General features: G+C 41.3%; 1 protein-coding gene across 3 annotated transcripts in view; it reads right to left on the bottom strand.

Moving 5' to 3' along the window:
• Nucleotides 1-17183, bottom strand: part of fasn (fatty acid synthase) — a 38000-nt gene that overhangs the window by 15922 nt on the left and 4895 nt on the right. For all 3 annotated transcript variants that reach the window (XM_046376933.1, XM_046376932.1, XM_046376930.1), the window contains 26 exons: nt 16855-17028; nt 15731-15931; nt 15187-15309; nt 13979-14094; nt 13666-13800; nt 12204-12666; nt 11550-11737; nt 10686-10875; nt 9817-9911; nt 9235-9369; nt 8747-8950; nt 7698-7813; nt 7404-7579; nt 7086-7277; nt 6923-7003; nt 6507-6692; nt 4974-5153; nt 4327-4530; nt 3411-3727; nt 2903-3292; nt 2551-2715; nt 2216-2331; nt 1719-1873; nt 877-1080; nt 556-706; nt 34-212 (listed from right to left, as the gene is read on the bottom strand). In XM_046376933.1, coding sequence (XP_046232889.1) covers nt 34-212; nt 556-706; nt 877-1080; nt 1719-1873; nt 2216-2331; nt 2551-2715; nt 2903-3292; nt 3411-3727; nt 4327-4530; nt 4974-5153; nt 6507-6692; nt 6923-7003; nt 7086-7277; nt 7404-7579; nt 7698-7813; nt 8747-8950; nt 9235-9369; nt 9817-9911; nt 10686-10875; nt 11550-11737; nt 12204-12666; nt 13666-13800; nt 13979-14094; nt 15187-15309; nt 15731-15931; nt 16855-17028 — 4836 coding nt within the window. The remainder of the gene's footprint in view (nt 1-33; nt 213-555; nt 707-876; nt 1081-1718; nt 1874-2215; nt 2332-2550; nt 2716-2902; nt 3293-3410; nt 3728-4326; nt 4531-4973; nt 5154-6506; nt 6693-6922; nt 7004-7085; nt 7278-7403; nt 7580-7697; nt 7814-8746; nt 8951-9234; nt 9370-9816; nt 9912-10685; nt 10876-11549; nt 11738-12203; nt 12667-13665; nt 13801-13978; nt 14095-15186; nt 15310-15730; nt 15932-16854; nt 17029-17183) is intronic.

Raw genomic sequence — 17183 nt, 5'->3', positions numbered from 1 at the left:
ATGATATTGTGTAACGTGTGTAAAAATACTTACCAACAGAAGTGAAGACTTTACATTTCCTGCTCAGTGCTATGGCAATGGCAGCCTGGCCGACCCCTCCTGACCCAGAGTGGATAAGAACAGCCTCTCCGGGTCTGAGCCTGCCACGCACAACCAGAGAGTAGTAGGCTGTGGCATAGACCACTGGTACTGTGGCGGCCTGTTCCAGTGTCCTGCACACAAAAAATGTGCATCATGAAAACTATTTGTTTATTTAGTGTGAGGTGACTATTTCTTGTACTGTTATCAGACAACTTTCACATACAACAACTTTTATTTATTTATCCATTGATCAATTTTCTATGGTGCATTTTCTTTTCAGGGTCATGGGAGGCTGGTACACACCCTGTACTGGTCATCAGGCAATCACAGAACTTAAGTGTTTGCTCAGTGTTAAAATCTGCCGCAGCTAACCTGCACACCGGCTGTTTTCTTTTAATCTACCTCGCAAGGGCACACGCCAACGCGTGCACATGCATGCACACGCACACAGCACATTTAAAATGTGACACTGACCAGTTGGAGGGAACATCCCAGAGAAAGCGTTTGTCAGCATCCACACTTGTTGCCAGGCCTTTAGCAGGTAGCAGCCCCATCACACGTCTACCAGTGGGGTCACAACCAGAAAACTCCATACCCAACATGCACTGCTGCAGAGCTAGGTCACCTAGACATTGTATGATTAACAGGACAAGTTAGTTGTCTAAAAGCGGTCACTCCATGTCCAATTTGACTGCTGTTATATCAGTATTAGTGTGGTCTATTATAACAAAAGCAACCCACAAGGTGCAGTTACGATTATAAGAACCAAGACAAAGTGTCTTCTACACACTTTACCTGGAATAGCGTCCGGTGGCAGTTTGCCAGTAGCCAGCATTATATCTCTGAAGTTGAGTGAGCTGTAGTAGACATGACACCGTTGCATGTTTGAGTTGCTTCTCACAAAGTGGTGGAGAGGTGAGGCAATCCAGCGCAGAGAAGACAGGTCACCACGAGTCAAAACATTGACATAAGCCTCCTCTGTCAGCTTTTGATTTAGATCTGAAAACAGACAAATATTTTAAAGAAAGTGTGATGTTATGTCAATTAAAGAGATTTTTTTCTGGTAAATTATGGTTTAACTGATATTTCTGTCAGCATGTGCTATGGTTTTGAATTACATACACAAACAATAGTGAATACCTTGAATCTACCCATTTTCCCAAGAGTCTGAGATATTTTACTGTTCTCTCCTATTGTCCTCCTGTGTAAATATTTTCCCATAAATCTCTTGTATTTATAACCTTTCCAAAAACTTGGCGGTAACATTGACAACAGTTACAGCTGCCCTGTATATTTGATGTGTTTGCTACATTCCCCTTCTAGTGATGAATTATCATTCGATCAAATGGCACCTGCCAATAATGCAAAAAAAAAAAGAATGGCATAGTGAGGATGAATGAAAAGGGGATTAACTGGGGATGAGAGGGATGGAGCATCTGCCAAAAACAGTAAAAGTTTTCGTGAACATCTCACTGCATTAGCTACACAGTGGTATGTGAACACTACACAGTAGTGCTGCAAAAATGAACATAAAAAGTTTATTGTACATAACCAAAGTTTTACAATAAATCTGTAATCAAACAACCTAGTTTGTCGTTGTTGTTGTGTTGGAGTCAGAATAAGAACTATTTTAATACCGTGAGTGATGAGTTGGTGCCTAAAGGCACCCCACTGTCCATCTCTGAACACGTTCATAACCAGGTCCCTTTCCAGCACTGATTGCATGGGCTGACTTGCAAGTTGAAGGCTCGGTTCCACTGAGGCCTCATTTAGATTGGACACAAACACACAGCTGGTGAAACATAAGGGCAGACCAGAAAAAGGTAATCAGTAAAAACACCCTCAGACTGGCTAAATACATGGATATATACATGAGACCAGAATATATATGTGCAGCTGTACTGACTAAACCGAGTTGCAAAGATTAACCAAAGATTAAGATAGCAGATATGATAAACAAATAATTAACAAATAATAACTGTATATATTGTGGTTGTGGTTTTGTGATTTGTTTATTTAGGTTTGTGATTTAGGTGTGTTTTTTTACATGTTACACTTTGACTATGTTGTGCTAAGATTCTGGGACTGCAACAACACTGCTACTGAAGGGCAGATGAATGAGGACATGGCCCACCGTATTCGGTTGCCACCTGGTTCCTGTCGTAGACAGTTGACCATTCCCACGATGCCACAGTGAACTTGAGAAGCAGCCAACCACACTGGACAGTCTGAGGACTCCACCATCATTTCCTGCAACACAGCTCAACATAGTAACCCACAGTAATGACTAATGTCACATTTGTAAATGAAGACCAAAGTCACAAGGAAATTATTCTGACAAACTTTCATGGTTTCAATGTATATGTTGTGTAGGTTATGTATACTTGTCATTCTGACTTGAACAATGGTATTTCAGGACATTGTTGGACATTTGAAAGTCAGATACATGCAAATGGTTACATAACCCACCTTGAGTGTCTCCACCCACTTGTAGTCAGTGCTTTCCACAGGCAGGAAAATGGGCTGTTTTATCGGAGAGCGACGTCGACAGAGAAAGAGGGCTGAGCCATAAAAAGACTTCTTGACAGTCACCAGGCTGAGGGAAGCTTCAGAAAACACCTTCTCCCACTCAGTCTGGTGAGAGGAGAGAGGTAATATCAGCAAAACGTCACCTCCACTACACATTCATGTGATGTAAGCACATGTATGGTGTTACTGGATCAGAACATTGACATTGTCATGATGTCTATAAGATGATGTCTGAGATACACAACAAGGATAAGGAGTGTTTAAAAGTGACTTGAACACTGTCTCTACTGACCTGTGTGAGCAGTTCTCGCTGGCTGCTGCTTGAGAGGAAAAAAACTGTTTCCCCCAGAGTCTCTCCCTTCAGTAGAGTGTGGATGAGAACAAATCCCCCCTGTCTGGCTCCAGAGGCTAGATTTCTCACCAGCAGTGCAGGGTCTGCCGTTAGAGGGCCCCAGGCATGGTTACACAAAACCAGATCTGCCCCTCCAACAATGCCTCCAGGAACTGGGCCATTCAAGGGGTCCCACTGAGCTGAAGCAACTGCCAACTCTTCCAGGGTGGCCTGGTGAGGAGCCAGAAGATCCAGGTTGGTTGCAGTGGCAGTGTAATCCACACGCAGCATGGGATGGATGTTGAGGAGGGCTACCACACGAGAGAAGAGTTGGCCATCGCTGGAGAGAGCCTAGCAATGGTCAAAGAAGAGGGCTGAAGACTGCAACATATATTCTGAAGCATGATTTAGCTACTCTGCATTTGGATGGTTAGGTTTTGTCTATTGGGTCTTTAATTTTCAGTCTTACCTCCAGGACTTTAATTTTGCCAGGTGTGCTGTTTTCTATGGTGGTGTCCAGGCAGTGTCTGAGGGTTGGGCTGTCCAGCAGGCCCTGCAGCAAGCTGTCCTGCAGCAGACACGTCCTCTCTTTCTCCACCGTTTGTTCCAGTTCAGATCGTAGGTTCCCATTCAGCTCCAAGCCACAGAGCAGAGCCAGCAGCCGCACCAAACCAGGCTCAGAGGGCTCAGGGCTGGGAAGAGGGCTCTCTAATACCCCTTGTAGCCCTGGGATGGACAGTTTGACACCATGATGGGCCAATTTACGTTCCAATCTGTAGATTAAACCTATGGAGAAAGTACTGCAATGAGTTTGAAGCACATGTAGAGGCATATGGTACAAAAAATGTAAATAACAGTAATAATAGTATACATGTTGATTTTATGATTTGAATTAATTAATTTCTTTTAATCCAGCAGAAATAACCTTTGACTGCTCATCTTTACAATATAAAGCTTGCTTTTACTTCACAAATAAAGGAATTTTGATTCTGATCCTGATTTACAGAAAAAGACAAAGATGTTCATTACATCGGGGGCAGCTGTGGCCTAGAGGTTTGACAAGTGGCTTGTGACTGGCAGGAAAATTTTGGGTGTGGTGGAGTGATTAATGCTGCCCCCCTCAATAGCAGCCCACTGCTCCTGTGTGTTTCACTGCATGTTGCATGTGTGTGTGTTGTGATGGGTTAATTGGAAAGAAGTCATTTCCCAGCCAATGTATTTTCACTGTAATAAAATCAGATATGTTTATGTACTTTTACTAATAATTTAAACTTAATGTTAAACTGTCAACAGGTATATAATAGATATTTATTATGATCCCAACTGAATGTTGTCGATTGTGCAATGAAAAGTGGTAAGACACAAAAGAGAGTTTATTTGTGTACCTTTGCACAGCCTCAGCTGCTCCACAAGTTTTCCACTGGCTGTCAGGCACTCTGTCTCCACGTAGGGAACAAACACAAACTCCTCCAGGGTGGGGGGACTCTGCTGTTGCAGCCGACGGGGTGCTACAGTGGCGTGCAGACCACATATCTGAACCCCTCCAGCAACAAGGTTATCAAGGCAGCGGTTTATGCGCACATCAATAGCTATGGGAACAACAGAAAAATTTCAATTCAGATCTGATCAGATCTGTCCTTTAACTGTAATAATATGATAAACAAGAAAGTAAGTGTGTCTGTGTAGATTTATGTCCAGATACAGATCATACACCATGGTAGAATAGTTCCGTTAGACTGTTTGACGTGAAGTTTTCTGGAAGATGTTTCGCCTCTCATCCAAGAAACTTCTTCAGTTCTAACTGATGGTGGGGAGTACTGGAATATAAATACTGTGGGTGTGACAAAAGGCAATCGGGAACCAAACCTGTCTTATTTCTAAGAAGCTTCTGAGATAAGAGGCGAAACGTCTTCCAGAAAACTTCATGTCTAGTTGCCTGACGGAACTATTCTACCTTGACCATGACCTGGATGACTGAGAATCTCCATAGATATCATTCACCATCTATTTTGAACAGATTGATAATACACACCTTGTTTTGCATCAGTGTACTTGCAAACTTTCTGCAGATGAACAGCTGGATCAACACAAACTGAGCGGATTCTGGTTGGCAAACGCAGACTACGACCTGGTAGCCCAACCACAAACATCTGCAGCATGGTGTCAAGGAAGGTCACCCAGTTTCCTGTCCACTGCAGCTTCCCGCTGTCTCCTGAAAACAGCAAATCACATGACAATGGCCAATAGTGCAGCAAAAAGTATATCACCATAGGTGTGGGTGATGGTCTCTTAATGATGTCTTTTTTGTTGTCTTCTTGGTGTAATCTTTGTATTATAATAAACAAGTAATAAAAAATAATATGAGCTACACTAAAAACAAAAATCCATACACTGATCAAGCATAACATTATGATGATCTGCCTAATATGTAGTAGGTACCCCTTTTTCCACCAAAACAGCCCTAACCCATTGAGGCATGGACTCCACAAGACCTTTAAAAGTATGCTGTGGTATCTGCCACCAAACCATCAATAGGAGATGCTCCTGTAAGTTGCAAGGTGGGGCCACAGTGAATTGGAATTGCTTTTCCAGCAGATAACACAGATGCTTGATAGGACTGAGATCTGGAAAATTTGGAGGGCAAGCAACACTGAAAACTGTTTGCTGTGTTCCTCAAACCATTCTTGAACCATTTTTGCAGTGTCGCAGGGAGCATTATCCTGCTGAATGAGGCCACAGCCCTCAGAGAACACTGCTTCCATGAAGGCAAAACCATGATCAAAAGGAGCATGTTCTTGGTCAGCAACAATGTTTAGGTAGGTGGTATGTGTCAAAGTAACATCCATACAAATGTAAGACCCAAGGTTTTCCAGCAGAACATTGTCTCAAGCATCACACTGCCTCTGTCAGCTTCCCTTCTTCCCATAGTGTATACTAGTGCCGTGTCTTCCTCAAATAAGTGAAGCACACACACAAACACCCGGCCCTCTACAATATGGAGAATGGGCATGGAGCTGATGCTCACATGCCCATTGTAGGTGCCTTTGGTGGTGGACACGAGTCAGCAACGCTGACCGGTCTACATCTACGCACGCACTTGTGTGTTCTGACACCTTTTTGTCAGAACCAGCATTACCTTTTCAGCAATTTGAGCTACAGTAGCTCTTCTATTGGATTGGACAACGCAGGCCAGACTTCACTCATGAGCCTTGGCCACCTGTGACCCTGTCACCAGTTCACTGGTTTTCCTTCCTTTGCCCACTTTTGGTAGGTCCCAACCACTGCAGACTGAGAGCACCCCACAGGAGCTTCAGTTTTGGAGATGCTCTGACCCAGTTATCAGGCCATCAGAATTTGGTCCCAGGCAAAGTCCCTCAAATCTTTATGCTTGCCCATTTTTCCACTTCCAACACATCAACTTCAAGGCAAAATATTCACTTGCTGCCTAATATATACCATGCACTCACAGGTACATTGTAACAAGATAATTAATTTTATTCACTTCACCTGTAAGTGGTAACAATGTTATGGCTGATGTGTGTAGGTATAAATGCATCACTGTTACCTGTATTGTTGGACTCCAAGATGCCTTGGAAGGTTTCCCCATAGTCATAGCCGCGCAGTCGCAACTCTTTGTAAATATCATGTACTGTAAGCTTCATTTTAGGGTCAACATTTTCCTTGGGATTTAGTTGATTTATCTGAGAATGGAATGAATCGAAGGCAGCATCCTCCAGAATATTCACCTTACCTGAAAATCACATGCAGAAAAAGACGTGACACATGAAAAAGTTATGAAGGGAACTACAAAAGGTACAAGCTTTGGACATTCTCATCGTCTTTGAATTATCTAGCTGCCTCAAAGTCACTGTTCACTTATTCTGATACATACATTAATCCCCATGGAAGGTCTGGAGTGCCTGGCTCCAAATATCCTGTTTATTTGCACTGTCAAATACTGTATGTATAAAAAATACCTACCACTGACAGCCAAGTTCCCATTTTCTGAAACCTCAAACCTATTGGTGGCAGGCATGAGATGCACTTCCAACTGGATAGAACCTGAGGGGAGAAGAAAGGTGGAGAGAGAGGTTAAACATACTTAGATCATACCCTCCCACCCCAAATGCCCCTCTGTACTCACCGCTCTTTGGTAAGATGGTGGCCCTATGGATGGTGACATCTTCAAAGTTTACAGGGGTAGTTTCCATGACAAGCCCCAGATTTCTCACCAAGGTACGCCACGCCAGCACCAAATAAGCCGTCGCTGGGTAGAGGACACGCCCATCAATGCAGTGTCCAGTCAAGTAGTGGTCTGGAGACTCTGGGCTTGTGTCTGTTTTTTGTCAAATAAGATTTGGACACCAAGCACACCAAATGGTCAAATGCAATGAGAAATCACTGTTTACGTCTTTTTCTTTAAATGAGGGCCTTTGATGATGATGACATGTAAATTTCTTACTGATGTTATAGATAGTGGCAGAATTGGATCCTCCTGAGCAAGACTGAAAATCCTCCACCTTGGGGACATCCCAGGTCTGGGAATGATCCCACTGAACCAAGGGAGATATCAGAGGTGTGCCAACTGGCACTGGGTACTTCACTGCTGGGCAAAGGTTGTTACCATCCACGTTGATGCTGAAAGTGGATTAAATATAATTTGCTAATATTAGCAATCTGAAACTACTTCCAAGACTACAGGTTTTAGTTCAAAGCCAAGATGATAGATAACAGACAAAGTGAGCCATTTACTGACCCATTCATGTAAATTTTGCCAATGTTTGAGAGGAAGAATTCAAGGTTGTTGGTATGGCCTCTCTTCATCAAGGGGAGAATGGAGCATGTGTACTTCAGGCTTCGCTTCAGAATGGCCTGTGCGGAAAACACGGATAAAAAATCAACAGCAGTTCCCAAAACCTTTTAAACTATGGAGTACACTTCTGTAGAGAGGAGAGATGTTAACTCGTGAACTCATGACATATAGGTAGTTTATACCTATATAAGTTTAAGTTCATATAAGTTTGTTTTACCTAAAAATATTAGATGGGTAATAGCAAAAAAATAATATGATAAGATTAAAAGATAAAAGAAACAGCAATTGCGGGACACAATAACAGAAAACAGATCTTCCTAACTCTGTATGAATGAGTGGTTACAATGGCTACCAACATTCCAAGAAAGCAGGGCTGATAGATGAAGTAAACTTAGGAAAATAGCTTTTTAAATAAGTAAAACAAGTGCTGACAGAGCAGGCAAACCAGTATACAATGGTGTGTCCCATAACAATCTCAAGAGCTACATAATGCATCTTTCAACATTTTAAGAGAAATTGTCTTCTTCTATAGTACCCCATAGCGCAACACAGAGAGGAAAACTGTTTCAACATTTTTTTGACTTCTATATCTATATATACATACATATATATATTTAGTCTTCTTTGCAAATCTTCTTTATGTGGCATATCCTCTTCCACTGCGAAGTAAGTTTGTTACTTATCAATAGGTTACCAAAGAGTTTTTGGGCTTTTTTTTTTAAAAATCGATTTCCCATTATTCATTATGTTCATGTGCTCTGCACATCAGTCACACAGAATAAGAACAGGACTGGTGAATGACTCTCTGAACAGCTACGATGTTTGGGCACTGGTGACGCAGTGTTTATGTATGTCAAAAATCTAGCACACACCATCCAGGTTGTGTCACTTAATGCACATGGTTCACATCTGACAGACAGAAGAAGCAATCAAAGTAATGGGATAGAGAAAGTGTGCAAACTGCTCAATCAACAACAACATGCTGAGTGTACCTGCAGGAGAGCATGAGGCGCTATCTCCACGACCACAGCATTTTCAGGCACCAGACTGAGGGCCTCATGGAAGAGCACAGGGCTCACCAGATTGTTGACATGGTAGTCAGCCGAACTGTACAGAGCCAGAGGAGAGTCCCATTCAGACTGCGGAATACTGGTGCTCACCCAGCGAGACGAACGCTCCCGTGGCTCCTTGATCACCTATACACAAGATGGCATTATATTATATAACCTATTAAACTTATTAAAAATTATTTAGAACATTAACAGAAAAGTAATGAAATAATAACAATAAATTATTAAATATAATGTGTGATATAAAACAAAGAACACACCAAAAACAATAAATAAAAGAGAGTACATTTCATTTAGTACTACACTAAATGGAAGTGGGGCTTTGTTTCCCAGTCTTCTCAGGAGATAGGTGTCACTCTACCAGCAGGAGTCACTGTTGCACACTACTGACACACTGCAGAGATCCATACCTTTCTCAGAGCAGCCAGCAGGTTTGGAGCAATGGAAGCCATGTAGTAGGAGTGAAAAGCAACGCCAGCGCTGCGCACCTCCTTTGCAAACACTCCTTGTTCTTTCAGCTCTGCCACAAACTTACTGATTGCTTCCTGATGAAAAACAAACATACACATCCCATTTGTCAAGATGCATCACCCTTCATCTGGGAAACACCAGTAAAAAGCCAACACAGCCATGCTTACATTCGATATTAAAGCTGCTATAATGCCCAAAAAACATGACAGAAAAAGCAGGCAGAAAAAGTTACATTTTAATCTTAAACTGAAGGTCTGATGGTCTATTTACTGACCAGTTCAATTTCCTGCCTGTAAAATTTTAGCACTACAATTCTGTTCTATTATTCTACAAGCCTGCTTATGACAGGTCTCATGTACATTACATACAAATGTCTACATATTATGTTACTTATTTTCCAGTATTTGTAACCTGTACCGTAGACACTGCATACTTGCAAAATCAACACTATGTGAGCAAGTGTGTAAAAGTTCTGTGTGTTTAGAGAGCTATAAAAAACAAGTTTTGGTAGCATGTTTGACCTGGGGACCAGAGATGGTGACGGTGTCTTCAGCATTGTGGCAAGCGGGGACCACTCCTTGAGGACACTGAGCTAGACATTCTTCCCAGGTCAACCCTGGAACAAGACATTAAGTAATAGTAATATCAGTAATAATCAGTAATAAAAAGACCCCTGTGGAGTTTTCTGAAAATACATCGTCAGGTTTTGATGATAGGAAAAAGAGATACTGAGGTGTCAGGGAAATTCAGATAGCTGATAGCTTTGCTTAATACTCAAGTAAGCTAACTACTAACTGCTGCTAATTGTAGCCACTTTTGTCATGGTAAAGCATGCAGGTAGTGCTTCTATAATGTGACTCAGCCCTTCTAATTATACATCCAGACTTATGAAGATCCCCCCTTTAGCTCCCTCTCTAGGTGTTTTCTGACATCAACAATCAGCACCTTCAGTGAGAGGTTGACCTGAATATGTGTACAATGTGTACAATCGATGGCTGCAGTTACTCTCTTGCTGATGGCTAATATATAATAAACTGGAAAGGAACTGGAAGTTGTTACTTCAAGCTTGAAATTGATCAGAAGTTGCTATAAGTTGTGCATCACTTATTTGAAAGGGTATGATATGATATACAGCATGTCAGGAAAATAAATTTGGAGTAATTTCCCTGAAACATCCCATCTTTGTTTAAATTTTTAAAATATATATATATGTATAGTCTCCAAATTTTCTATTTTCTATTTTTGTGTTCTATAATGACACTATAAAAAGCTGAAAAGATGAATCACTCCCTAATAGTATAGAATTAAAGATATCTGCGGGAACTGATGGTACTAAGTGATCCCGAATAAAGTACAAAAAAAAAAAAAAAATCAGTGTTTTATCACTTACCGACTGCTGCCATGCCTCCTGCAGGAAGTTTCGCCTCCTTGATGCAGCGGCCTCTCCAGTAGGCAGCAAGGATAGCCTCACTTTGGCTGAGGGAGCCATCAGCATAGCCACAGGCTAGCTCCCCCACTGAGTGTCCTATGATGCCGTCAGGCTGCAGACCCAGCTTAGTGAGCAAGTCGATCTGAGCAATCTGCACATAGGTGAACACACGCATAGCCTGTCTTCAGTCTTTTGTGTTGCACGCACACAAGCACTTTTTAAAATCTTAATCGTATGAAGACAAATTAGATAAAATAAAAGTATTTTTAACATAAATAAATATTGTAAGAAATGTGTGTCCCTGTCTGCCACAATCACACTCTTAGTGGACAGATCTCAATCAGACTTGCACATCTGGACACTGTAATTTTACTTCTTTTTCTTCTTTGATACAGTGACTGGCGCTACGGTCATTGTACATCAAAACAACCAGGCACAAGAGCAGCTTCCTCCCCCAGGCCATTACTTTAATAAACAGTCAAATAAAGCTGAAGATTATCAATAACCCTCTCTCACCAGAGTCTGCACTGGCTGTAACACACAGCCTAAATCGTGTGATGTCAAGCAGAGCATGGCTTTTTGCCTGTAAAAAAATCCTCTGATGCCCAGTGGCCAATACTACTGTTTTGCAATCAGAAAGATGATGTGCACATTATGAAAGTTGCCGGTGCAATTGACATGGATCAGGAAATCCAAGCTCAAAGGATTTACCACGGAAAACTATATGAAAGATTTAATATGCAAAAACAAGTTAAAATATTTACAGCAAGTACTTTGCTTGAAGGGTCCAACCCCTCAGTCTGTAAAAATATTGCTCCACTCTACCTGTATGGCAGCAAGGCCAACAAAGGCATGAACAGTGTCTTCAAATGTAGCACTGTCTGCGTCCATGAGCAGGCGAGACACAACCAGGCCAGTTTCCTTCAGGGCTGCATCTGAGCGCAGGATGGACTCTCTGAAGTCTGGCAGCTGCATGAGACTGCAACCCATACCTGCCCACTGTGTTCCCATACCTGTTACATACACACACACATACAATGTGTAGTGGCGTCCAATCAGTGCAGAGTTAATTAAAATCATAAAGACACCAATTTGCATCAATGTTAAATGACCATGCACAAAATTCCAATATTGACAAATTACCAAAGGCACATAATGTAATTGCTTATTTCTACAAATATCATTAACGGGTTGTGTCACCCAAATTACAAATTCTCACACATCTTTCCATGCAGATAACTTAAGATAACTGGATTTATTTATTTCTAAGATAGTTTCAGAGACTACTGCTCAATGAAATGGAATGCAACCAAACAGAAAACATAATGCATACACTGATGCATAATCCATTCACAAACTGAACTGAACCTACCATTTTCTTTAAAAGTTTATCTTTAGATAACAAAAAGCAATTACTTGTAAAGCCAACTAGCAGTAAAACTAAAATCTGTTGAATCTTCTGTATGTTTGAACATTCACCTGAACAAATGTACCAGAGCGGTCTGGCAGCGGCCTGCACCTGCTGCACCTCCATAATGTCACTCTGAGAGCCAATGACAGCATAGCCTCGGTAGGGCATACTGGTAGTAGAAACACCTGACACCTCATTGAGCAAAGACAGGAAGCTGTCATCTGCAGAGTGTTCCTTCCCCTTTTGGAGCATGGTGTTCACTGCAGCCTCTGTACGGCCACAGGCCTGAAACACCCTAGGAACCCTCCTGGGCGGTGCAACTGCATCAGCTGGTTTCTCAGGTGGACGAAGAATAACGTGAACATTTGAACCTCCAAAACCAAAAGAGTTAATGCCTACGATGCCACCTCGTGTTAAAATGGGTCGGTCAACAACTTGGACACGGCCATCGGTGAGAGCAGGAATGTCAGGATTAGGACTGGTAAAATGCAGGTTGGGAGCCCAGGTTCCTCTCTCCAAAGAAAGCAACACCTGCATGTAGAATGAAAAACAACAAATAAAATGAAAAAAAAGCAGAATGTTAGCATGTCTGAATTAGGAAATAAGTTTGATGTAATTTTTGCAAAATAAATATTACAGACCCGAAATTAGTCTGATGTCCACTGAATTAAGGCAAAAGTTTCTGTTTCTTTGTCTCACACACTCTCAAAGAATTAAATGCAGTACTTTAACGATTGTGTGCAGAACTAAGTTAATGTTAAGTTAATATTAAAGTATAGAACAGCTTGTGAGTTTTCATCAAATGCCACTGCCACGATGATGCTTTACTCACAATAAAACAGTAAAAAACTTGTTGTAAGTTGAGTGTACATTATCCAGTTAACACCAAATTTGACATGTTTAAAAAGAGCCCTGACCACGGTGGCCTGAATAGAATAATACATATACATATTCACTATATATAGTGAATATTCTCTCTCCTTCTGCGCACATTCATGTCCCATACAGGAATGTTATTAACTTGACTATGAATTTGTTGCAGTATGAGTGAATGTCAAACAGCAATATTAGGCTATCTTGGCTTAATTGTTGAGTGTCTATCAAACATAATAATGATCCAAATGGCATTCAGGAATTCACAAAAACTAAACAAATAAAGTGCAGTGGACTTGGAGTCCCATATGCTCTATTATATTATACACTATTATAAACAGCATAGTCTAGATTTTCCCTGAAATAACTTCTGTTATGGTTTGGTGCTAAATGAATAAAGCTGAATTAAAACTTTCCATGTGTCCTGACACAAATGAATGTCTTCTAGGAGGAAAGTTGTTATCCACAACTGTACAATTCTTTATGCCAAGATGAAAAAAGAACAGGCAAAAACACAGCGACTGCAGAGATGGTCCGAAATACCAAGAAATGTTACATTGTACATAAAAAAAGGAAAGGCAAAAATATGTTGTAGTTTTAACTTTAGTTTTAGCTTTGAAGATTCAGGGCAGACAGTAATTGAGTTGTCATTCTTACCTTTGCCAGGGCAGCCAGACCAGAGGCTGGTTCTGGATGACCCATATTTGACTTAGTGGAGCCAATAAGCAGAGGATCTCGCTTTGATTGACAGAACACACTGACAATGCCATTAACTTCCTGTGGGTCGCCAACCTGAGCACAGATGATGCAGAGAAATTTCTGATGAATGTGTGAAGATTACTTTTTCATTTTCAAATAAAAAATGGGCAGTACGTTTTTAATTTTCTGCCCCATGAGCTATCACTCTTGTCATGTAAATATCATCACATAATCTGAGCTATTAAAACACTAGATTGTTTTATGTTCTGACCTTCGTTCCAGTGCCGTGGGCTTCGACATACTCCACCTGCTCAGGATGTATATTTGCCTCCTGGTAGAGAGAACGAACCAGCCTCTGCTGCATCTCACCCGAAGGAAACGTCACACCTGACGGACCAAGTTGAGTGTGTGAGGACAAAATCACAAATTTACGAGCAAAACATACTTTGCAAGGCTATATTATATCTGCTGTATCTGCTGTATTATATCTGCAGTGGATGAATTATACTCCACAACTGAGTTTGGCGATCAGGAAATCCTTGTGAGTTTAGTTCACGGTCACCATAAAATGTCAAATTTTTATGAGTTGAGATTTTGTTTTACTTGTCTTTTTAGTAATGTCATTCTCATGTTCTTAACTGCTTTCCTGCCTGTACAACATCCATTGCACGTCTGCCCGTCCTGGGTGAGGGATCCCTCCTCTGTTGCTCACCCTGAGGTTTCTTCCATTTTTTTCCTGTTAAAGGTTTTTCTGGGACTTTTTCCTTAGTCGATGTGAGGGTCGAAGGGCAGAGGATGTTGCTGATGTTATGTAAAGCCCTTTGAGACAAACTGCTTGTAAAAATGGGCTATACAAATAAAGCTGTCTTTTCTTGTCTTGACCATAAGATAAGATAAGACATTAAAGAGACATTGTTGTGAATCTGGCCTATTCAGAAGACAACATCTGTGACTTCAACCTCAGAGAATTTCTTAAGGCCCAAACACACTTTAATTTGACGTTTTTTAAAATTTTATTATATTTTATTAATCCCAAACTGGGAAATTACTTCGCTGCATTTAACCCATCATTGATTGAGACACACACACATGCAACATGCAGCGAGACACACAGGAGCAGTGGGCTGCCATTCCAGGTGCCCGGGGACCACTTTGGGGGGGTTAAGTGCCTTGCCCAAGGGCACATCAGCCGACTAATGGGGGGGGCATAGACGGGGGGAGCATGACATTGACAGAGATAACTGACATGCCTCATTTGAGTTATTTGAGTTAAGTTGCTTGAGTCAAGCACTGCGGGCATCAAGTTTGTCAATACCACAGAGCCAACATTTTTTCGCTTTATGTAGTCCTCAATTTTCACACATTATCTATCATTTAAACACGACACATCAGGATGCAACCAAATTTCTCTTACAGGGATCTTAATTTGTCATCAAAATTAGAGTTAACTGCTCAAAGGCTGTTAATGTGCCTACTCACCCTGCTCTTTGTATCCATCTGTGTTGTTGCCAGCGTTGACCACTGTGGCGTAGACCCTTTTAGCCACTGACCGCTTAGTCAGCAGTACTGCCACTGCTGCCTCAGAACGACAGTATCCATTTCCTGGCCAACAAAATGATGAAAATAAAAACATCATATTTTCATACATGTACACACACACACACATGGTCTGTCAAAACATGCAAATAATACATAATACACACTTAAATAAATGAATAAAATCCTAGATTTTAAGCATGTAATGATGATGGAGAAATAAGAATTAAGATAAAAGGTGTGCAGATGATGCTACTGCTGACAATAAATAAAAATTGATGCAAGTACAAGTTTGATTAAGAGTTCTGTACAATATTTATTAGTAGTTATTAACTTAACTGGTGCATATTAAACTGCAAAAGATCAGTATCCTCGTGAAATGTGAAGACTAAATTCCTGCCTGAAAGCATCTTGCGCTTCTAACAAGATAGATAGAACAAAGTAGTTTATTGTCCATCCACAGCAGCATCCCAAAGCTTTCTTTTACCTGATGAGTCAAATGATTTGCAGGTCCCCTCAGGACTGAGCATGCCCAATTTCATAAACTGCACTGAGGTGTTTGGCTTAAGCAACAGATTGACTCCCCCGACCAGAGCAGCATGACACTGGCCATGGCGAATGGCGTGGAAGGCATTTTCTAGAGCCAGCAAACTGGAGGAGCAGGCTGTGTCAATAGCAGTGCTGGGCCCTAGAGTGGAACAGGAGAGAAGAGGAGGGTGCATTAGAAGAGGAAACCACAACTGTGGAAAAGGATGCCAAGGGATACCCAAATTCAAAATGTGAAATGGTTCCAGAAGGATTATTTCTACAAATCTGAGACAGACTCCAAGTTATCATACTGACATTTTTTTTTTATTACCAATTCAAATATTTAAATGTGGGTGGAAATATTCAAAGTGTAATGGACTATTTCAGTTCAAAATGAACACTTGAACTCTATTAACCAAACAGACTGTTGCACAGCAATGGGCCCTCTACTAGGCACAAACATTCTGCACGAAGGTCTGTTGTTGTTACCATCATGAACTCCCCCTTCCCATGAACAAAATGCACAAACACTCAGAATTTCTTCTTGAGAACTGAACTGTTCCAAACTCACAACCCTGGTGATTGCCCAGGTCATAGTATCATAGTGTGAAGTTTTGGGTGATGTAGAAAGAATCAAAACTTAGTAAGCATTGTGATAGAAATGCCATTTCCTGCATGGTTTAGACATTCCCTTCTTTCAACACACCTGATTAAATTGACCAACTCATCATTAAGCTCTGCATAAGTCTGATAATGACCCATTCATTTGAACTAGGTATGACAGAGTAGGGAAACATCTAAAACATGCAGGACAGTGGGTCCCTCGGACCAGGACAGAGGCATGCTGGATTAGATGATTTCAAAGATGATTTTAAATAACTGTGATCAGGGTTGTTCTGCTGATGGATACACAAGCCATAATCATGTATGAAGCCTGCACAACGTGGAACCTAACAACCAAGTTACAAGACTTTCATTTGGTCTTCTGGTGTGAATGCATGCTCACAAACAGACCAGGGTCAAACTGAAAGCCAAAGCATGAAAGTATATTTGGAAACTGGCTGTGCATGTGTGCATTTGTACCGCTGAAGTCAAAGAAGTAGGAGAGTCTGTTGGCCAACATGGCACGCTGACAGCCAGTCATACTGTATCCCAATAACTCCTCTGGATCTCTGCTGAAGGCCTCGCCAGCCTCTGAGCCGCTCACCCCGATGTAGACGCCTGTCTTACTGCCACGCAGTGAGGCTGGGTTAAAACCTGCATCACAACATTTCATTATTTTTGAATAATTCCTTCATTATTTCATCAATCGGCCTCACGTAGATAATAAGCTCTTTTTAAACTCAACCACACAGTTGAAAAAAGTGACAGATAAAATACAAAAAACAATTCAGTCACACTTCCATGTAGAT

Source organism: Scatophagus argus, chromosome 21, assembly GCF_020382885.2.
Source record: "Scatophagus argus isolate fScaArg1 chromosome 21, fScaArg1.pri, whole genome shotgun sequence".
NCBI lineage: Eukaryota > Metazoa > Chordata > Actinopteri > Scatophagidae > Scatophagus > Scatophagus argus.
This window is presented reverse-complemented; position numbering and strand designations above follow the sequence as displayed.